Source organism: Phalacrocorax aristotelis, chromosome 1 (assembly GCF_949628215.1).
Source record: "Phalacrocorax aristotelis chromosome 1, bGulAri2.1, whole genome shotgun sequence".
NCBI lineage: Eukaryota > Metazoa > Chordata > Aves > Suliformes > Phalacrocoracidae > Phalacrocorax > Phalacrocorax aristotelis.
Window position 1 is genome coordinate 132,553,756 of NC_134276.1, and position 22,918 is coordinate 132,576,673.

The window sequence follows — 22,918 nt, forward strand, 5'->3', positions numbered from 1 at the left end:
TCCTTCCCTTTCGGACACTGGGGGCAGGACAGCCATGTGAGAGTCAGAACTGCTGTCTTTACGCCTTTCAGGATAGGGAGTAGAGAGAAGGGTGACGATTATTTTGGCAGTCTCTTACCCGCCCTCCAGTTGCTTTTTGGTTTGTTGTTGATGCCTGCAGGCTTTTCTGAGGAGGTGGGGGGGAAGCAGGAGGGAGAGGAGGAGGAGTACAAGCTGCTAGGACACCATCCACAATGGGCAGGAAGAGCAATGAGCAGGAACCCACATTCCTACAGGGCCTTGGCCATCGTGCTGCTCCAACAGCTGGGAGAGAGAGGCAGCAGCCAGTTCAGACAGACTCCTCTCTTTTGCTCTCCACCAGAAGAGGAGAAAGAGTGCAATACTCTACAGCCCTCAGGCAGTGTAGGCACCTGTCCAGCCCAGTGAACATTCCTCACCTCTCCCGGGGCACTGGTCTCACCTTCCACTGGGGAGAAGGTTTCTCCCATCCAGTCCTTGGGGCAGGACAAGCGACCCCTCCTCCCTTTCACAAGCAGGAGGGACAGGAATGGATATTTCTCTCTTAGACACTCAAGGAAATCCTCAAAGAACCCCATCCAGCTGTGAACCCTGCCACATTCTTCTGTGGCCTGCTGAAAACATGTGTCCGAGCCCCTGTATGTACAAGGACTGTCTCTCCATCCCATCCACCATGCATGTCTCAACACGTACCCCCCTTCATACGCATCCTACAGTGAGAGAGAAGGCAAAATGGGGGCCTTTCTTTGGGTTTGAAAGGAGGGGGTCTTGCATGAGGAAGTGATCCCAGCACAGGAAAGGGGCTCTTGCACAAGGAAGCATCCTCCTACCAGGCAGGCTGTTGCACAGAAGGAGCACCCCCTTGAGGCAGGCTGTTGTTCAAGGGGCTGCCATGAACAGGGTTACACGGCCAGAAGAGGCTGTTGCAGGAGGAGAGGCCGGAGACTGTTGCACAAGGAGGGCCACTGCACAAGCAGTGCCCCTGGGCGCAGGCTATGCACAAGAGGCTTTCTGCTCCCTGGGTTGAGGTCTCTCTAGGAGCTGGAGAGGTGCTCCACTTGGATGGTGCTGGTGGTGACAGTGAGGCAGATGTCCTTGTGATGCTCTGAAGTCTTGTAAGGAGTCAGGTCAAAGGAACACTGGGGGGGAGGGTTGGGTTGGTTAGTGTCTCCAGAAGGGCCCCCTGCTGCCCCTCCACCCTGCGGCTGGAAGTGCTGCTGCTGCTGCGAGGCCTGGGCTTGTGCCTGAACCACCTGCTGCTGTGGGTCAGGGATGTTGTGTTTCCGCATGTGCTTCATCAGGTACGTCTCCTGCAATGGGAAGAATGGCATGAGGAGGGGAAAACGTTCACAAAAGCCAAAGCCAACGGGGAGGGATGCGACAACTCGGGGACTGCTCCCATTGAATCTGGAGGAGTTACTCCCTGGGAACCGTGTCCACTTCTGCTATCCCCCACGGCAGCAAACACTCACCGAGGTGTAGGCCCGGCTGCAGATGGAGCAGGTGTAGACCTTGGCATGTTTCACCGTGTGCGTAGCCAGGTGTACCTCCAATGAGGCAGCATCCGTGTACGCACGGTGGCAGTTGTGGCACTTGAAAGGTTTGTCTTTGTTGTGCTGCCGTCTGTGGGACTGTGGTGCGGCAGCGGCGTGGAGAAAAGAGAAAGCAAGCACAGGGAAGGAAGCAAGTATTAGTACTGAAGCGGGTCTCACCTCTGACACCCGCTTCCAGACATGCCCCAAGCTCCCTAGGCCCCTGCCTGCTGAGGGAGGTATACCTGGCTCCTAGCATAGGAGACAGAGCTTCTCCCTCCAACCCACCACATCTTCCTCGCAGATGCCCTTTTATCTCAGGCATACTAGGCATTTGAAGAGCAGAGTCTCCTAACTTTCCACAACCCCCATCTTCTCAGTCTCCAACACAACTCTTTCCCAGTCTTTTCCTTTTCTCTCCTCCTCTGCCTCACTACACATTTGGTCCCCACATCTGTCACTGCCCTTCAGGGCAGGATCTGCATTAACTGCTCGAAGGCATTTAGACCCCATTACCATTTGGCACACCCTACAGTTCCCCTCCTCCAGGATACTGCAGCAGGACACACCACCTCTGCTTCCCTCAGTCCCTACTCTTATGCCCTCTATTTAATTGTAAAACAAACAAAAAACCCAATCAGATACCCAGATTTTATTCTGTGTGATATTTAGCAAGTCTTGCCCCAGCTAAATTAGAAAACTCTGCAGAACAGATGGGAGGAATTTTACCAAGGCCTCACCGCTTTCAAATCAAGTTTACAATTTTACAGGATGTGACTGTTTATGTGACTTCTTTGGGTCACTAGTGCTACAAAAGCCAGGAATCTCTTCCCCGCCCAGGGCTTTAATGGCTTTTCTGCATTCTTTCACTCTCCTCCCAGCTGCCCCAATTTCTCCATCTCCTTCACCACAAGCAAGTAGCTTCTCCCACTTGACAGCTGCCATTGCCCACTGGTGAGCAGGACAAGCCAAGCCCCTTACCTGCAGGTTGGAAAGCTGGGTGAAAGCCTTTTCACACCCAGGGTGAGCGCATTTGTAGGGTCGATCCCCGGTGTGGATACTGTTGAGGAGGAAGAGCACAAACAGGAGGCAGTGAGCAGGCAGGCAGGGCAGAATGCCAGGGCCTGATGCTGTGATCAGATCTCACAGCCACTCAGGAGAGCAGGGAAGGGGAGGATGTTGCCTCCAGATGCTGTTCTATCTGGACAAAGAGAGCTCTGCCCAGCTCCTGTATCCAGCTAGAAGTTACAGAAGATAGCCAGTCAAGCAGAAGTCAGAGAGTGACTAGGACTGAGGAGCAAGAGCTTAGGAATGCCTGCCCAGCTCAGCATGTGGGCCACCTGAAAATGGGTTGGGGAGGGGTCTTGGAGGTCCAGGCTCCCTGCTCCAAGCTCAGGAGTCCCATCTGACCAAGAGGAGTCTGTTCTCTCACTTCCACAGCACCAAGAAAGCAGCTTTGTTCCTTCTCAGGATAGACCTTCCAACACTTATTTTTACATTATCAGGTTGAGATCACCTAAAGTGTTCATCTGTCCCTGTCCCCCTGCAATGCCAGGAGAAGCTTCCACACACTCAGTCCAACCCCCATGGTGCCAGGCTGGAATCCCCTACGCCAATGCCTCTCTCTCTATCGCTCTCTCTCTGTGCCCCCCACGGTGCAAGACCAAGGATCCCCAGGGACAGAACGTGCCCACCTCAGCCCTGACGCGGTCAGTGTCTCCTGCGCAGCCTCCACTCCGTCCACTCTGGTGGGTCACCTCCTTCTGAGGGTGCAGCCGGCCGCATTCCCCGCCCGCCCCCCGCATGCTTGGCGCGCGTGCTCCACAGGTGCATGCCGGCAGCGCGGGGGGGCCAGGGCCAGGCCCCCAGCCTCCTCTGGCCCTTACCGTGTGTGCTGCTGCAGGTGGGAGAGCTGGCGGAAGGCCTTCTGGCAGTAGCGGCAGGTGTAGGGCTTGGCCCCCGAGTGGATGCGGAGGTGCTGGGCCAGGTAGGATGTGTTGGCGAAGCTCTTGGAGCAGTGAGGACACTTGTGCGGCTTGACAATCGCCGTGTGGAGCTTGGAGTGGATCCTGCCGAAGAGGAGGAGGAGCAGCAGCAGTTGGACACGACCGCCATCTGGCTAGTGCTGATGGAATGAGGGCACAAAGGGGGTGGGACAGCACCACGCTATCTGCTACACAGAGGAACTCCAAACACGGCATGAGCTCGCTTGGTCTCAAACTGTGCTCCCCTTGGATTCAAGAGACCATGGTCTGTCTGCACCGGGGGAGGATCCAGAGAGAGGAACTATAGAGTTTAGACTGAGGGGCATTGGCAGAGCTGTGTGTGGGAAGCCTACGGCTGAAATAGCAGGGGGGCTGCAAGCCTGGATTGAGACGTTTGGCAGAACTACACTGGGGTGACAGGGAACAGTCCTCCTACACCCACTCTACTCTACTCACAACGAACCCTACCTTCTGTCAAAAAGCATCACTCCAGATGCCCCTTAGAGTGAGCAGCGCTAACCTCTGTGCATACCCAGCCCTGCACAGCAAGTGACAAGTCTCCTGTGTCAGATACCACTACCGCTGGTTTGTCATGTATAAGACCTGACCAGCCTGCGGAAAACACCAAGGTCTCCCCAGGCACTTGCCCACTGAGGGTGCTCACAGCATGCTGGGATGACGGCAACATGCAATGCGGAGGGCCCCCAGCCTCCTCTGGCCCTTACCGTGTGTGCTGCTGCAGGTGGGAGAGCTGGCGGAAGGCCTTCTGGCAGTAGCTGCACGTGTAGGGCTTGGCCCCTGAGTGGATGCGAATGTGCTGGGCCAGGTAGGAGCTGTTGGCGAAGCTCTTGGAGCAGTGAGGACACTTATGTGGCTTTGTCTCCGTGTGGGACTTGGAGTGGATCTGCATCTCCGACTTGGAGTAGAAGGTCAGCGAACACATCCGGCACCTGGGTCCGGGGCGAGGGGAAGAGACAGTGTCACATGGGGGCAAGCCCCAATATGTATCAACTCTAACTGGACAGAGTCTTCCACAGTGAGTGAAGAAGGGATGTTTTCTTGCTATGTGGTTCTGGGGAGGCTTCACCCGGGACACTGTGCTTGGCTGCAAGTACTCCAGTCCCAGGGGGACAAACTTAAGCTAAGAACTGGCAGAAGAGACCAAACAAAACTTTGCAGCCAGACAAGTACAAGTCTTGGAAGAATCAAAGTAGTTAATTTATTAGGCTTACAAGGGAGACAGGGCAGCACTTTGGAAATTTTCCGACAGCAATCTGAAGGGGACAGGAATAATAATTCCCAGACAAAACCCACTTTGTTCATCTATGATTTATTTTGGTCAAAAAAAGCTTGGAAAACCTGGAAATCCCACCTTTAGGTTCATCTTCATAATAAAAGATAATTCCATGTACTGCAAAGTCTGCAAAAGCAGTTATGACCAAACCCACTTAACTCTGTTCCCATTTTCTGAGAAGACACTCAAGTATTTAGAATACAAAATGCTGAGAGTAACAGTGCTGCTTTCCTAGTGGGTCTCACAAAAATACTCTGGATATCAAATGTGGTATTTCACCGGTCTAATGGGTTTTTCATCATTTCTACCTTACTGATGTGATGCAAAATGTTTTATCTAGGGGTTTGGACCCATCTGCTCCTATAATGATCAGAAACGTATTTGGTAACATACAGACTCTTTGAACACGAAGAAGCAGTTGGCATCTATCTGCTATGGATGCTGCTGTTAAAAACTGTTCCTCCATCATGACACAAGGCTGTTAAGAGAAGCTTGCACTGTTATACAATTCAAGATGGTAAAAGCTTTTGTAGTTGATAATTTGACAGAGAGATAGAAGCTGCATCCAAGTTACTGGACTTTTTTTTTCTTCCCTCTAAATGTGTGCCAACCAAGGGGTAGAGTTAAGGTTTCTCTGAATGTAGTTTTTCCATATGCAGACTTTTCGATTAACAAGACAAAACTGAACCTGCACTTGGAACTTCCAGGGTCACATTTGAGAGAAAAAAATGCCACCCAGAAGAAGTCTGGCTAACATGAATTCAGCTTTCACAGCAGGTTGTCAAGTTTTTGTCTGGGAATTTCCTCAAGTTTTACAAGTGTTTACAAAATTGCTCAGTGACAAAATTCTCTGCAGGTATTACAAGCCAGAGAGTTGATCCTGCTCTTCTCCATATCCATCTCCTCCTAGGAGGATACTTCGTTACATCTACTATTATGGCTGTTTATACTGGAGCCAGGAGCTTTATGAAGTGTGCAGTCTGATTAGCATTATGTAATGTAGGCAATATTTATCCAGCACCTACCTTAACTTCCACAGGGCCTTCCAAGCCACAGCTTGATTTTAAGCCATTTAACCAGAAGCCATGACTCCCTAGCAAGCACTATCACACACCTGCCATAACGTTTTTTCCTGTCCATTGTTTTCTTTTACATTCATTATTATCTCTAACAGTTGTTCCCACATTTCCTACCTTCATCTTTCTCTTAATCTGCTTTAATTGCAAACCCTAACAGAACATGCAAGCTAAATACATCCTTACATAACGCCCCCCTCACACCCACCCCCCCCTTCTGGAATCATCAAACAAGCAATTTGTGTGTTTATCCCTAGGTCTATTAGAGATACAAGGCGTAAAAAAGAACATCAGAATCATCTTTTTTAAGAAGTAGCTCTTGGTTTATAAGCCAAAACTATCTCCAAACATGTGTGCAGTTTTTTCCAGACTTTCAGAAATGTTTGAAGCTAGACTTGAATACGGCGTATGCATTTTGCAGCTATCAAGTCACACCTACAGGATGAGGATTGTATCCTTGAAAGCAGCAACCCTAGAAAGAACTTAGAGGTGAATACTGAACTGAAAAATACCTCTGAGTTGCCAAGTCCAGTTCCCTGCTAATGCAAGCAATTATAGCATAATCCCATGCATGACTTTTATCAAGCTCATTCTCAGCAGATGCTTACTTCCATTACTCTCAGCTGAACTCTGTTCCGCAACATCAGCCCTCTGATAAAGAACCATTCAATTGAGAACAAACTCCCAGGGCAACACTGTGCTAATACGGGTAACCAAAACAAAGGGGAATGGCAGGTATCATTTTTGTAAACAGGAGTGGTGCGACTGTTCTTGCAACAGCATGTCTAATTCTGAAGTCCACATAGTCAACAATTACTAAAAAACCTCACAAAAGTTCAGCAAACTTAAAGAATGATGGCATGTGGAAAACCCACCTCACAGTAAAGAATCACTGAGTCCAGCCTATCTAGGTTTGGAGAAAAGCTTAAAAGATAGAATTATATCGGTATTGACCAAGCAATGTCGGGAGAAAAATATCAATTACTAGGGGCTTGTTTTATGAGCAAAGAAAAGTAAGAAACAGTAACTGACAGTAGAAGTTAAAAAATCCAAGATGAAATAGGATTTTTCCAACCATGACAGTAATGCATCTTTGGAACAACGCTTGGAGGCTACAGTATGGTCTCAGTCACTTGGCCCCTACAATCAGTATTTTGAGGATCCAGCTACCTTTCTGAAATACCTTTCTAGAAGTTTTGCTCTAGTTTAAATACAATGCTGGACACTACTCTCTTCTGTGCTGTAAACATGACGATATATTTTAGAGTCTACTCTGTTCTGAAAAATTAATGAACTTTACTATGTCATCAAGTCTAAGTAGTCCCATGCATTATATCTGTGGTGCCATAAAGCCATCTACTTTATTTTCCATAATTTCTGTGCATCCTTTCCTTTACTTACTTGCTTTGTCAGGAATCTGCCTTCAGATCAGAAATTCCCTAGAATAAACTTTAATGAAGAGAAACAGACTGAATGTCTTTTTCCATTTTAAAAATAAAATTATTAAGAAGGCATTTCAAAACCTCTCTGGCACTTGCATAAAAATGGAAGATAAATCTGACTGTTAGCAAAAACAGCCCCCAAAAGCAAACCCCTCTCATCTGAATTTAGCAGCTATAGACATTCCAGTATTGTTCTTCAAACATTTTAAAAGAAAGTCTTGCAAGGACTCATTTTCAATCGTCTAACTAGCATCAGTCCTGAGAGGACAAGAATGTTATGTAGCATTAACAAATTCATGAGCTTTATGAGTTAAAAAAAAGCCCTGGAATATAGCAGAAAGCTGCATTTCAGACAGTTTTGTATTGTGTGGTATCAGGCATTTTCAAGGGAACAAATGATCCATTTAATTAAGGGCTTTGCATTCTGCCTCAGACAACATCAAATATTAAAGGGGAAGATGCAATCAGCCCTCTAGTGGGCAAATATGGATTAAAAAAATGTCAAATTTATATGAATATTGAGAATACTGCATCTGACGCTAGCAGCATTTCAGTATCCTACTTCAGTGAAATTCTCCTGGCTAGTGAGAGGAAAAGTTGGGAATGCTCCTTGCTAAGCATGAACAAAACACTGTATGAAATAATGGACTTTTTTTAATATGCATTTTTGATCTTTTCTCCCCACTGTGCTTCTGAAGTACCACTGCTTCCACTTTGTTCTTTCTGAGAGCAAATAACAGAAATGACTGCAGCATTCCCATTGACAGTGTGACACAACATCCCTACAGCTGCTTGTTATGGCTCTGCAAATTTAGACAGCCTAGAACATATTCTTAATAACACAGAGGTGTATCTCTTCCTATAAAGTTAATTTAGAACCCAGCCATATGCCAGAGATCAAAAGTAACCCCTTTCAAAGTTTATAATCCTTTATTTCCCTGCAGATTCCCAATAAAAAGAAAGTGAGATGTTCAGATAATGTTCATGTTAGACAGAAACACCCTTAAAAATCATGAAATGTCAGTAAAAGGTGGATGTACAATTCTAATTCTGCTCCCACATGAAAGTCATCATGATGAGTCATAAACAAAATGATGCTTATAGCAACTAGACTACAACCCTGTGCCACACAGTGCCATATTTTTTTTTCTGCTTTTCATGGAATGTTCCGCCTCATTCATCAGATGCTGTTATAAGATAAAATACCATCTGAAACACCAGCTCATAGTAAAATTTGCCTAGCATGGATTAACAGCATTTTTCAATCAAGTGCTTAATTAATCAGTATCACAGTTGTGAAAACTATGTAAGCTTTTACATGGCTTTGAGAATTCAAATTCCTAGTATCTACTGAGATTAGTCTTAAAGTTAATTGAGACCTTGCTCCTTCTGTTAGCCTATAAATACAAGTTAGAGCACAAGTTTTAAAAAAAAAAATAAGCAGGAAGGTCTGAAGTTAAACTAGATGATAAGAGTAAGTTTAGGCTGTCAGAGTCAGCAGTTCATTTAGCAAGGAAGGAAACATACTGCCTTTGCAATGCAGAGTTAATGAAGTAACTAATGCAAGCATAGCATAATAATGGATGCACAGTTCATGATAAATGCTAATTTAACCCTTGCATTCCCTGACGTTTTTAAAGCTGAAGTTACACATTTTCTTGCTAATATTTTGTAAGAAGCAGGGGAAAGGAGACAAAACTAACATCCAAGATACACATCTAGAAAACTCGAATAAGACCACAATAAAGCCATCGAGTATGAAGATGCCAAACAAAAACATAGGAATTGTACCTCTGCTTCCTTCCACACTTCTACACCCAGCATCAACTCCTATTCAAAGTTAACATTATGCTTCCATTTACCAGTTTACACTTCTGGCACACATACTATCAAATATATCAGCTACACTTGGAGATCTTAGTCAACTTATTTCCACAGTCCTTCAGTCACTTGGTGGCTTGATAAGGCTCCAGAAAAGTGACACTCTCCTGGCAAGGCAGCAAGTGTTTTTAAGTGCTGTCCCCATATAGCACTTTTCCAATTCTCAGATTTAAGGGCATTCCTGCATTTTGTCATTTTTTCCAAATGATCTTTTAAAAATACCAGACCCAGAATTTTGTGTATTTCAGCATGCTTCACAAGTTGTCTCTCTTCTTTAAACGACTCGCAGCATTTATGCTTTCAACAATTGCATTCATCCTCTTCCCACAGCCTCGCTCTGGGAGCTCACATGATGTCACTTAATTCCTAAAAGTCTTTTTCACAGTCATTGCTTTCCAGGATACTGTTTCCCCATATTCCTTATCTTCAGATCAAACACATTCAGTAGTATCCAACAGGACACTTCTGTCTGATATTGTTTTCCACTGTGTCCAAACACCTAGGTCTCAGTCCCTGACTGCTGGGGAAGTCACACACTATTACCCAAAAGGCTGTGTCTTCCATTGCACTGTATTAAAATACATTTTGCTTGAACAGTTCCAATTTAACAACCACATAAAGCTTCCCTATTTTTTTTTTAGCTATCCACCAGCATTGCTTCTACCTGTAAATTATCAGCCATGACTTTGTGTTGACCTCCAAATTATCGAACAACATCAGGCCTAAGACCTTGTCTACCAATTTTTGAAGTCAGTCACCATTAGCAAAAAGACCAGCAAAACAGTAAAACATATCAAGGGGTTTCCTAGTATAGTGATAACATGCAAAAGCTAAAATGAAAAGAATACAAAAGGCCCAAGAGAAAGCACTAGCAAATTTGAAAACGCCAGAATTAAGGTCATCTATGTCGCCATAATTTGGCTCCGCAATGCAGGTGCGTTCTGATACAGCCTTATTGACTGTTTCCACAGAACTGTATCCTTATTATGTTGCACATCCAGTTACTTAGCACGCAAGTGTTCAGGTTTTTTTTTGTCACCACTCTGTGTACAGCCTCAAACCTCATTGACCCAATACAATTCCAACCTCATGAAGCAGAATCACTCATCTGTTGTACCCACCGCAGAAGTATCAGTGCTCCATAAGCACTCATCTATGCCCACAATGTCCCTTTTTTATTTTCTCTAAGGGAAGGGAGTGAAACACAGTAAGACAGACTCACCCACTAATTCCGAGAGGCCAAACTGATACTTGTGACCATTTTTTTTCCTTTAAAAGAAAATTCATATTATACATATTCAAATCACAGCTTCTACAGATTTCTACGCTACAGCTATGAGATGCAGTGCTTCTACAAAGCAAAACAGAGTCTGACATGTAACAGAGGACTATTCAATGATACTTGAGAATAGATTACGGTTTTGGGAACACTAAACGTTAATCATTTCAGGATAATTGTCTATGGCCATTTCTAGCCTGCGGCAAATGCAAATCCACTGAAGACTAGACCTAACTCATATTTCCACACGCTTCAGGGCAAGATTATCTGCAGGCCTGAACCACATGGCTGTAGGATGCCATAGCAAATCTGTAGCAGAGGCAAGCATAACCTACAATTTTTCAGACTAGTGGTCAAATACCTTCCCCAAATAATCTTCTCAATTCTGCAAACCCATGTAATTTTTTTTTTGTTTTAAAAACACTCCTTTCAGGTTCTCTACGTAAACATGCAGGACTCTGACAGGCCATCATGTACACAATGACTATAATGACATATCAAGGATAGTATCAAAATGCATTGACTCAATAGGGTCAAATTAAGGTGTGATCAGATAGAATGTGCAACAGAATAGTTTTGAAGTTCTCTCTCCCCTGTTGAAATTGTAACTCCCTCCCTCATTCCCTTGCACACACTCATTCCATTGACAGACAAGTAACACGTGCTCAAATTAAAACTCATGACTGCAGAACCTTTACTGTTAATTCCTTCTGCTTGGCACTATGATGAACTGAGACCACACGCACATATACGCACAGCTACAACATCTCAGCAGAAGAGAGAGAAATTACCACAATGCAAGTTTTTACCTTATTATATCCTGAGGCATGCGGCAGGTCTTAATTCTGGCATTTTCTAACCTCCAAGCACAGTATTCATATACAAAGCAAAGCTTATGTGTACAAACTGTGTGTGTATATATGGATGTGCGTGTGTACCTGTACTCCTTACAGTTTTGAGATCATAAGCCAATTTCAACCAGATCTGGAAAAGGGGTAAGGATCTTAAAGTCACCACAAGTCTCAAAAATATACAGCTGGGGAAAGAAGAGATACCCTCTTGGAGCCCCTGCTGAGGGAAAGGCTAGTAAGCTCACCCTTGATTAGACATCAGAGAATCCACACAGGGGAGAGCTGCTGGAAACCAGGCTTCATTAGTTCCGCTGCTCACGGAACTACTTGTTAAAAAAAGCAAACAGAAATTCCAACATGTGGCATCATACTGACACCCACGTTGGTCATCAGCAATCTTAAAAGCTGCTCACAGACCTCTGCCACTGCAGCTATGATAGTAAGTGACAGCAATGGTAGTTTTGTCACTTTTTTCTACCCTTAGAGGGGGGATGAGGTTCTTTGCCAGAGGAGGTCACATTCTTGTGCTGATCTGAGAGACACGGCAAAACTTAGGAATATTGCGTTGAATATTTCTAGGCTTTGGAGGGAATGTGGTCAAACTTTCTACCTGACACTTCAAACCTAATTCCCCCTTTGCCCCTAATTCCCCCTCTAGTCTGTTGCAGTCCCCTCTCTCCTGCACGAAGACCCATGCCCAAGCTCTTTACCCAGATGCCCCAGCCTCCTTATCCTCTACTGCAGTGGCTCTTCCCTATTCCATTCTCCCAGTTACCCAACATCTGCCTCCTCTTCCCCATGCTTCTATTTTCTGTCCACATCCCATGCTCTTGTCCCCATCTGTTCTGCTAATTCTACGTATCTCCTGATTTTCCAGCCCCTGGCAGATCTGCCTCTTTCTTCTTCCCTCAATCTTGGTCCTTCATAGCTCATCTCTGTGCCTCCTCTCCCTTGCAAATAGACACATCCTGTGCTGAATTCCCTAGTTTGTAGGCTCTAGTCTCTTCTCTCTCCTCCTCTTTGATTCCCATCTCTGCTCTACCAAGTTTCCAGACTTTCTGGACAAAATCAGCTCCAGGCCCTGCCCATATCTCATTCTTATCCATACTACATTTGAACCAAGCAGCATTTTCTTACACCTTGCCTTTGTGCCCATCAGAGAGGGTAGGTTACTGTCAACACTGGGCACAAAAGACTCCCTTCTGAAGCAGAAGGAGCAGTTGTGACTGAAGGAAAAGTGTGTTTGGCCCTTCAGCACCAGTCTAGAAGATGCTTATTGCTGCAGAGAGAATACACATGTAGTCCAACCTCATACAGAAACTGAGAGAGGTTAGAGATTATTTAGCTCTCCTGTGGAGACAGTCTGGTCAGTGCCTGGAGTCACGCAAGCCTCAAGAGACATCGAAGAGGATAAAATCTTCACATATTTCAACTACCAAACTATAAGTCATCTTAGAGTATGCTTGACAGACTTTTTCCAAGCTTACAACTTGGCCAAATTTGACCGTATTTTCAGAGACACATGTAGCTTACAAAAGCCTAGCCAACTTCAAATCTATTCAAAACCATGGGAAGTTCAAACAGCAATGCTAAACCCAGTACAGGGAAGGAAAAAGGCTTAAAATGAGACATGTCTGAGAACATACCCACTTGCTGTATTCAAACCACTGGCTCCCCTTGAGTCCCCAATTTCCTCACTAAAGGGGGCCTCCATCCAGCCTCTTTGCACTCTACAGCTCAACTCTGCTTCTTGCTAAGCCTTCTAAGGCTTCTGTGCACTTTTTCACCCTAGACTTAACTCAGAAGCTTCCTATGTCTTTCAGCTGCTTATTGCCTCCCAACCCCCCTGCTGTTCCCACAACCTAGTGAAAGCAGGGAAACTCAGAACTAGTGGTGGGGAACAGAGACCTTGTTAGTTACAGTATGATGTATGATGCAAGGCCCTTCTCAAGCCTACGACTTTTCTGTTGGTGTCCTAGGCTTCAAAGCACAGCTTGCAAAACCATTCCAGGCTATAAACAGGTATGCATCCTAGGCCGTACAAACAATACTGGAACCATGCAACACCTATAAAGAGCTCTCTTCCTCTTGCAACAAAGAAACTATTTAGAGAACTGTTTGTCAGAGACAAAAAAACGATGACCTGGCCCAGATAGGCTCAACCGCTTCATCAGCCTCGTTCACTGATCACATCATACCACGAACTTGTAGAAGTGCACAGGTACGGGCACCAAAACAGTACTAAGAAACAATACTACTGTTTCCAGGACCTCTGCTCGCTCCCTCTTCCTCAGCACCTTTTGAAGTACTGAGAAGAAGCCATGTGCTTCACACTGCCAACATCTTACTAGAAAATCTCTTGATGCCGATCTCATTTTCCACAGAAAAGATAAATTATACAAAGGTCTCAGGGAAGATTAACAAAGAGCTTACAATGAATCCAGACAAGACTGAAGTGTCATTACTCATAATGGAAAACACCTCACAGGACTGAGTTAGATGCTGTCCCCTGCAGGTGCAAGCATTCTTCTAATGGCACAAAGCAACACACTAAGGACTCTGCAGACTGATCCTAAGGCTAGATGTCCAAGATCTGCAAACACCACCATCATTAGCAAAAGCCTCACACCTTTTCTTACAAAGAAAAACCCAGTCACAAAGATTCTTGCATCAATTTCACAGCAGACTACTAATTCACTTCTAGAGATGATACAGCCACAAAACAGCTGCCATCTGCTGGAGCAGGAATCTCTACATTCAAGTAGAGAATGGGATGAGTTACAAATATCGCCTTTGTCCTCCAATTCCTTCCAAGACTGCCTTGCTGTGCTGCCAATTCAAGGCTTTATTCTGTTTTCACCAATACACTAGGAGTCAGGAATTAGAGAAATCAGCCACATTCCCAGGCACTCAGGACAAGAGAGCTCACAGAGCTCAAAAAAACCCTTAAAACAAAAAAATAATTAAATTTGACAAAATCACCCCAGGCTTTAGGATTTAGGTATTGAAAAAAAATGTAATATTGATCAATATAGTACAACTCTTATCAGGCATCTGACTAGATTGTCCTCAGTGTATCATCATAAGAATCAGTGAAATCACACAAATGTAGACATACGAATACCACAAGCAACTCCTCCTCCAGCCTCAGAAGGGAGCAGGACTAGATGAACCTCACCCAGTCTTAATTTAGCTAAGATATGTCTGCATGCTGTAGTAATGGGAACTAGCGTACAGAAGGAACCCAGGAGTCCTCAGTGTTTTAACTTGCAAGTCTATACATATGTATACTATGGAGAAACAATTTTACTGTATTTCACAAAGGTTTTCTCTCCCACAGCTCCAAGAGAAGATTGCATTTTCCTTTATTTTTTCAACAATTATTTTTATTTCCAAACTTGCACATGGAAAGTATCAGCCAAAGAGAAGATCCCAAGGAGGGCAGAAGTACTCCTTGGTGGTCTTCAATAAATCTCAGTTTAGCTATCTTGCACCCTAGCTCTGCTCAGAGGAAGGCGTGCTTGGGATGGAGGCTGGAGGAAGAGGCAGAGATATCACACTCAAATTAAACGTGAAGACAGGAAATCTTCCTGATTACATGTTCCTACATATAAACTAATACGGTTTTTGCCTGCAGAGTCTTTTTCATGAGCTGTTACACAGACTATGCGTGTTCATAAAGTTTCTGCTGAGTCACTCCACCTGGTCTTGGGCATTTTTTTCCAAACTTACAAGTAAACAAGGAGCTATAATTAAAGCCTTGGTTTAGCTTTAATTCTAGTGTTCACTGCCAATTGTGTCCCCTATAAATACATATTTAACAACCTAATTAGCAACCCAGACTGTAAGCAGCTTGAGTAGTGTGGAATTGTGGCTAAGGCCCAAAATAAATGGTGAGATTACAAATAGCAAGCTACCTAACACTCCCACCCCTCCTCACCATACGCTGATTATATTTTCAAAGTGGAAGAACTGGGACATTAGGTAAGAGAACAAAAAGGCTGATCCGAGCTCTGGTTTTGTACCCATTTAACTGTATTGATTTAAAAATGTAAACTTTTTAAAAATGCTATAGTTAAAAATGAAACAGTGCCTGGGGCAGATGCACTGACTCTGTGCCTTCCTATTATTATTACTTAATTCCAGGAACATAACTAAATCTGTAAAAAAACCCAAACAAACAAGAGGGTCTAGGATGGTTGAAGGGAAACTGTTTGAGACAGGATCATAGGCAGATAGTAGTGAGAAGAGCTAGGGACCCTCTCCTATTTTTGTTTTCATCTGGATACTACATTGCATCTTAACTGATCTTAATCATCTCCCAGAAACACTTATCACTACATCACCCATACGTGCTCCTGCCTCCCAACTAAGACAGACCATCACATTTCCTCCCTTGCACTTGCCCGTTCTGTCCAGTTCCCACCTTTTCTAAAACACTCACATTCCTTATACTCTGGTTTAAGTATTCCCTCCTAGTTAATCTCTCCCTTTCCCACCACTCACTTGTAAACTCAAGCCACATCCCTCCAAGCTCAGAAACCCAACCTTAGGGCTCAGAACTCTCCTCCCTCTTAACTGATACCCTTAGGGCTCAGAAACACCCTTATACCAAATTCAGAAATACATTTTTTCCTCTCTTGTTGGGAATGCTGAAATAGGGGGAGATCACAAGGGGCAATGAACACAGGAGCAGGCACTGTCACCACAGTTCACATCCTGCTCTGTGCGCCTCCAGTTTGTAGTCTTTACACTGGACAAACTGGAGTCCTAATTTTGGGCACCAAGGTAGGCTCTCACTAGGGCTCTCACCTACACCAGAAGTGCTCCAGTTGCACCAGACAGTACTGCATTCTGCAATACACCAGCCATACTACCTGGCTGTGGCATCAAGGATACAACTCAGCCTCCATAACATCCCAGTCATTAACTAACGTAGTAGCATTAACACCTGTATATTCAGGAGAAATCAAGGTTGTCCATTAAGGAGATCCTTAGTTTTGGGTCAACCCACCAGCTTGCAAACCATTCCTGATTAGAGAGAAAACGCAACTCTTTCTGCAGCAGAAAGATTCTCTACTCTACAGGGAAAAGGCAGAGATCTCTTCTCCCCCATGTAACCCTCTGAAGGGTTAAAAACACCCCCATCCCCATGCAATGTTATGTTCAAGGTTTAATCCCACTTCCCACCTGTATGTCTTGCCATCCTTGTGCTGGTCCTCATCATCCTCATTTGACAGCACAAAGGGGTCGCTCATCTCTGGCAGCCCCGACTCCTGTAACCGTTTCTTCTTCCGGCCCCGGGGTGGTTTGGGGGCAACTCCCCCGCCACCCCCACCACCTTCGGAGAGGGTGGTTGTCCCTTTCTTGGACAGGTCAGGAACGACCTGGGAGCCAGGGGGTAACGCAGAGACAATCATGGGAGCTGAGATGGGAAAGGTTTGGGCAGAGGAGGCTGTGGTCACCAGGGAACCTGATGGGGAAGTTATCACCAGACCAGGACCTGCAAAGAAGGAAAGATGGAGGAAGTCAGTTATTACTGCTCTAATTACATCCAACCTCCTCATCGCACAGAACTGAGCTTTATACACCTACTTTTGACTACAGCCCAAACAAAGGAGTAGCCTACACATTCCCAGTCTCCACTGCCAGAAGTCAAACTTCCATAAAGAGGGTGGATGTATGGCGTGCCTGGAGATTCACAGTGAAACCATGCCAAGGCATCATCAGTAAGGCTAGAAATAATCTACAGCCCGAAAAGGATTCTCCAGGACCCTCTGCCCTCTCATCCCCAAGTCTCTTTCATACATTGCCAAAGTCTTTGGAGTCCCCTACCTGCTGTCATGAGTCCAGCAGACTGCACTGGTACCACGGTGATGTTCTGAGTCACAGGGGCTTGGCTGTGTGGTGTCAGCTGCTCCGGCTTGGTGTCTGAGTCCATGGAGATACCAGTGGGTAGTGCCACAGAGGTGGGTACTGTCAGCAAGGCAGGGTAGTGGGGGGGAGCCAGGCTGCAGCCCTTCTCTGTGGGCAATAGCTGCTCCTTCATCTTGTTAATAAACATGGTGTTCTCAATCTAAATAGGTGGGGAGAACAGCTTTTAGAATACCCTGGCACAGCTTCTCCCAGCAGTTGGCTGAGCAAGAAATGCAACTGAAACACTTGTCATGCATGAACTTCTAACAGGAAGCAAGACCAGCATAATATGTTGGAAGACAAAGATCTTACCTGTCCCGAGACGGTGGGCACTGCTGGCCAGAAGTACGGGGAGGAGTTGAAATGAGATTCTTCCATCCTAGCTGGGCACAGGGGGGAAGAGGAAGGGGGAAGGAAAGAGAAATGGAGGAGAAGGCAGACAGACACACACACACACACACAAAAAGAACATTAAACCCAAAGAGACTCCAACATGGAACCGACTCAGTCTAATGCTGTGTCAGTTCCTTAATCTTCCCTTTCTTACTTGAGCAACTTGTCCCCACTTTTGGGCTATCTGCCCTTATCCAAAAATTATTTTCAGGGGAAAAGGGTGTCTGCTATTCCCACAGGCTTGGGTCCATCTCAAACGCCTCTTGCCCAATAGTCCTCCATGCCAGGACTGACTGACTGACTGACTACAAACCCAGAACACCTCCAAAATTCCCCAATTATCATCCACCCAAGTGCATGGCATAAATGATGAAGTCTGTGCACCTGCAACCAGACAAATACAGCTGAAAACCATTTTTTACTGTCGCAGACAGTCTGACCCCACAGGTAGTGAAAATTTTGGACCCTGCCTGTCCCTCCGCCCCAGCTCAACAGTAAAGACCCAGATGCAGCAAGGCAAGGGGACATTAGCATTGTGTTACACAGGAAGAAAGACAGGCAGAAAGAGGGAAATAGACTAGCCCAAGATAAGACAGCCACAGCAGACCAAGAAGTCAAACTTAGAGCTCCTAACTTCCTGCTGCCCACTGACCTGATTGCCCCAGTCCCACTCTCAGAAGAAACCCAGAAACATTACTCAATATTCCTGACAGACAAGACCCTCCTCTCTCATCCAATGAGACTAGGCAGCGGGAAAACAACCTGACTACCCTGCTCCTGAGATACCCTATTTCCAAGTGATACCATGTCACGACGCTCTATTGCCCATTTCACTCCAGTCTTTGGGACAAGATTCAGTAGGATTTTGTCCCCAGTCAAGTGCCCACTGCTCCATTTCAAGTCTCCATGCAGAGGACCAGTTCGACACCAAAAGATAGCCCTCCAAAGACAGAGGCATAATCTCTTTAGCAGCACCTGGCTGAAGAAGCTCTTTCCATTCTAATCCTTACATTCCTCTGTGTAATACCATTAGCAGACGAAGTTTGTTACACTTGTGAAAACGCTATTCAAAACTAAAGAAATTAACAAAAGAATATATCCTGAAGCAGAAGAGGCACCCATTCCTGAACAAATATGGCAAAACTGGTAGGTAAAACACATGTGGTAAAAACTATGCTCAGAGAACATCTGGCAGAGCAAGCTGCTTAGAGAAAGCAAGCACTGGTAGGTTTCTTATGCAGCTACCTGCAGATTGTCCTGTCCTATTTCTGTTATGATGTGGCAGTAGTCTAATGAGTAAATATTGTTTCTGAATGGCCTACCTCAAACATCAGATAAGCTGAGGAGCATGCCCTGAGTAGCATGAAACACTTACTTTCCAGAAGTATATTAGGGCAGAATAAATACATGTGGAATTGCTGCGTGTGAGCCAAAATGCAAAGGTAATTTTCCTCTATGTAGAGAAGCAGTATTTAAATGAACCAAATTACCTGATAATTTTGTTTTTATGAATTGCTCACACAACAGCAAAGCCAAGTATTCCAGCCTCACTCACTCACTACAAATCAACCAATAAACACACTTAAGGATGAATTATTTACTTTGCAACGGTGGCATGCAGTCAGACTGCCAGCTGCCTGACTGAATTACTCTGGATTTACATTGCTGTGATTCAATCAGAATCTGATGGGGCAAGACTCTTACCTTCCTTCCTCTGCTTTCTTTTCTGAGCCAAATTAATTATTAAGTGCACTGCCCACAGCAAGGCCCTCTGTATGTAATGCTTAATTACATGACTTTTTTTTCTTCCACAGGATGGACGCACGTGAAGAGATAATGCATTCTTGGCAATTGAGCACCACCTGAATCAAGAGGGGGTTTTTGTTTGGAATGTCATGTTCGGGTTTTTTGGGCTTTTGCTTGTTTGTTTGTTTTTGTTTTTAAAGTAAGCAAGCCCTTATTTGCTCAGCTTCCACATCAAAATAATCAAAGCGAACCTGATTCTGTAAAAACATAAAGTCTCATAGTAATCAGATGCATTTTCCAAATAAACTTTGTAGTTGCCCAAGACTCCCCTGGATTCAACTGCAAACTTCAGGAGTTAAATAGAAAGGTGCCAATTTAAACAAAAATCTCACAACAGCTTTCTTATTTAAAGAGTACAAGGTATGAAAGACAACTCCATTTCCAGATTTTAAAATGCAGCCTAGCACAGGCGAGGGCACTCAGTGGCTGCCAGTCTCCATCTAGTCCCCTACCAGAACTCCACATAGCACTTAACTTTTGTTTGCTCAGTTTACAAAGTGTGCAAGTCAAAATAAGGCTCCTACTGACTTTTAAAAGATGACTACCCTGTTTTCATTAAACCCTCTTAGAATCCACCTCCCCATACAAGAATCTTCATGCTTGAGTGGATATCAGGCCTCAAAACTTTTGGCTTGGAAGGCTGAAGTGCAATGAAGTTATAAGAATGTGGAGAAAAAGGAGAAACGGTATAAGAATTGAAGCTTTCATGCAATCTCACTAGCAAGCCAGTCTTCCAAAGGGAGAAAACAAAGATAAGATTCCTCCACCAAACTACTGCCCTGACATCCCCAGCTGTCCCTCCCCTACCCCGCTTTTAGGCTGAAGGACATTTTGAAAACATGCACCCCTGTTCACAGCCCCCACTTGAACGCTGCTCACACTTACTTTACCAGAACTCTGCACGTAACCCTTCCAATTGCTCTATAACTACCAGACATGGGCTGGAGCTTCAACCCTGTACCACAGCACGTTCCCAATGCAGTGCCTTCATCATCCCAGCTTCCACAAACAGGCCAGAGATGGGACCTTCTTCCTATTCACCAGACTAGTATCAGACAGATGTCAACGTACCCTCCTGATACAAACCAAAAACACCTTCTATGTACAGACCACAAAGGTACATACACCAAATAAACAACTGAGTGCACCAGAGAACTCACAAGGGACAAGGAATCTGGAGTTTAGATCTCAGAGTATGTCACAGAATCACATACTTAACGTGCAGGACTTATACTTCTTTGCTGGTCATCACTTTAATCATAAACACACAGATAAAAGCATGCGCAAGTATACCGTGAGGTAGAGTCTGTGTTTCTGGAAGGCATAATCAAGGTTGGATATGCAGGTATTTAGAGGTTAACTTTTAATATGGGTTTCTTTATTCTCCAGATACCTAGCTTTTATTTTCTATTCGGTGTAGAGTTTTCACCTGACAAAAGGCCCCGGGTACGGCACTCAGGAATGATTTACAACATTGTTTTACATCTGCCCAAGATCTTTGTTCAGTAACAAGGAGTTTTTAGGCTTAATTGCTACAAAATACTAAGGATGCTGAAGGCCAAATGCAAAAATGCCTCCACCAAGCCCATAAGCACCACAAAGTTAAAGCACCACTACATCTTTAGAACAAGCACATCTGGATGCACATCAGGAATACCCCAAACACACTGAACAAAGTCCCGAATCTCAAACCCGCACACCAGAGCTAGAACAACTTTGGTGCCGCTCGCAGGCACATGCATAGCCTCCACCCCGACTTAGCGAGCCTCTGCAGGAACAGGTGCCTGGCAGGGGACGTACCCCGCGCCTTAGCTCCCTCCAGGCAGTCAATCCCCTCTCCCACACCCCGGAACACGAGTGACTTCAAGCGCCCAACGCGGGGACCTGCGGCCCATCGCCACCCCCGTCCCTCTCCTCTCCTCCCCTCCCCCCCATCCCCAGGTGGGGCCGGAGGGAGCCCCCGGGGCGAGGGTCACTCACGCAGCTCCGGGAGCTCCTTACCCCTCTCACTCTCCCTCCTCTTGCATTTCTCCTCCTTCCAGGGCCGTCTCTGCAAACAAACCGCCAGGGTTACAGGGGCGCCCGGGGTCCCGCATGACAGCGGGCGGCGCAACGCGGGGCCCCTGGACCCGCCAGCCACGTCCAGCCCCCGGGGGAGCGGCCATGGGCGGGGGAGGGCGCTCCCCGCGGGGACCGGCCGGGATCGGGAGGGGGGCCCGGACCCACCTCCCCCCGCGGGGCCCCGCGCGCACACGGCGGCGGCGGCGGCAGAAGACGGGGCGCGCCGCCCGGTCGCCCCCCGCGGCGTGGAGCGGGGCGGGGCGGGCGAGGCGGGGCCGGCACGGAGCGCGGCTCCCTCGCGGCGGAGACCCCGAACGCGTTCTGCACCCGACACCGGGACGGAGGGACGGACGGACGGACGGGAGAGAGGGCGGGCGGGCGAACAGACAGACAGCCCTCCTCCGTTTCCGCTTCCGGATCGCTTCGGTGCCGGAAGTCCAGCTCCCCCGGGTCCCCCCGCACCCGCACCCGCCACCCGGCAGATTACCGGGCACCACCCCCCAGCGGCGACCCCGACCCTGGCTCCGGCGGCGGCAGCGGCCTCCTCACCGGAAAGACGAGCGGCCAGTCGCTTCCGGATCAGGGGGCGGAGCGCGCCTCAGCTCTTCCGGGGCGCTGACCGGAGCGGAATAGCGTCATCGGCGGCTTCGCTTGAAAAAGAGGCGGAGCGGTGGTGACCGCCGGCCCGCGGCAGGTTTCCCCTTAGTGGGGTTGTTAACGAGCGGCCGGGCCGGAAGCGGGAGCCGGGTGGCAACGGGGGGGGCAGAGGCGGGCGCGCGCTTACCGGAAGTGCGGGGCGCCGGCGCGCGGGGAACCCGGGCTGGAGGAAGGGCGGAAGTGGCTGTGCCGGTGGGGGCGGGCGCGCGGCGTCCCCGAGCCCGACCGCGAGACCGCTTCCGGCCGAGGCGGCCTTCCCGGCGTGACGTGCGCCGTGTGTGCACAAGCTGTCTTCATGAATATTCATGAGAGTTCATGAATAATTCGGACGGCCGCCTCCTTTACGGTCCCGGCCTCGGCCCGCGCCCACCGGCGTGAGGGCCTGCCCCCAGCAGGGCTTCCCACCCCACTGAAGCCGCCCTGTTGGCTGCTTCCGTGCCGAGCTGGCGGGAGGGCTCCGGCTTCGGCTCGGCTCGGCTTCCCTCCCCTCCCTTCCGCTAGCCGGGCGGCTCGGCTGGCACCGTGTCCGTCGGTCCGTTAGGAGGGAGCCGCTGGGTCAGCCGGGGCAGCTGGGCTGTTCCAGATGAGTTGACCCAAAGGCTCGCCGCCGCCACCACCACCTGGGACGGTCCCTGCCGGCCCCCGAGCGTGTGCTGGCTCCAGCCCTTCCCTGGCCGAAGGCTGAACGCCTTGGTCACGCTAACCCAACAGAAAGGAACCGGAGCAA

General features: G+C 47.0%; 1 protein-coding gene across 16 annotated transcripts; it reads right to left on the reverse strand.

Annotated features, from left to right (window-relative positions):
* Positions 1-138: 138 nt before the first annotated feature.
* ZNF384 (zinc finger protein 384) lies at positions 139-22,429 on the reverse strand. Of its 16 annotated transcripts, none has more exons than XM_075108102.1 (12): positions 22,319-22,429; positions 21,475-21,523; positions 20,359-20,506; positions 17,587-17,653; positions 17,194-17,434; positions 16,549-16,861; positions 11,604-11,684; positions 4,261-4,485; positions 3,437-3,619; positions 2,532-2,610; positions 1,491-1,649; positions 139-1,328 (listed from the first exon to the last, which is right to left on the reverse strand). In XM_075108102.1, exons 3-12 carry the CDS (start codon positions 20,409-20,411, stop codon positions 1,053-1,055), a joined length of 1,677 nt encoding a protein of 558 aa, XP_074964203.1. In that variant the 5' UTR covers positions 20,412-20,506; positions 21,475-21,523; positions 22,319-22,429; the 3' UTR covers positions 139-1,052. The 16 variants fall into 16 exon arrangements, with proteins under 16 accessions (XP_074964203.1, XP_074964107.1, XP_074964060.1 ...); XM_075108006.1 differs by lacking the exon at positions 11,604-11,684 and adding an exon at positions 22,084-22,184 and having other exon boundaries at positions 22,319-22,396; XM_075107959.1 differs by lacking the exon at positions 11,604-11,684 and having other exon boundaries at positions 22,319-22,426.
* Between the last annotated feature and the right edge of the window lie 489 nt (positions 22,430-22,918).

Coding starts and splice junctions, on each gene's coding strand:
- ZNF384 (XM_075108102.1), bottom strand. CDS start 20,411: ATGTCTGGTAGTTATAGAGCAATTGGAAGGGTTACGTGCAGAGTTCTG. Junction 17,654..20,358: donor ACGTGCAGAGTTCTGGTAAA/GTAAGTGTGAGC, acceptor GTGCCCAGCTAG/GATGGAAGAATCTCATTTCA. Junction 4,486..11,603: donor TCTCTGATGTCTAATCAAGG/GTGAGCTTACTA, acceptor CCCCGGACCCAG/GTGCCGGATGTGTTCGCTGA.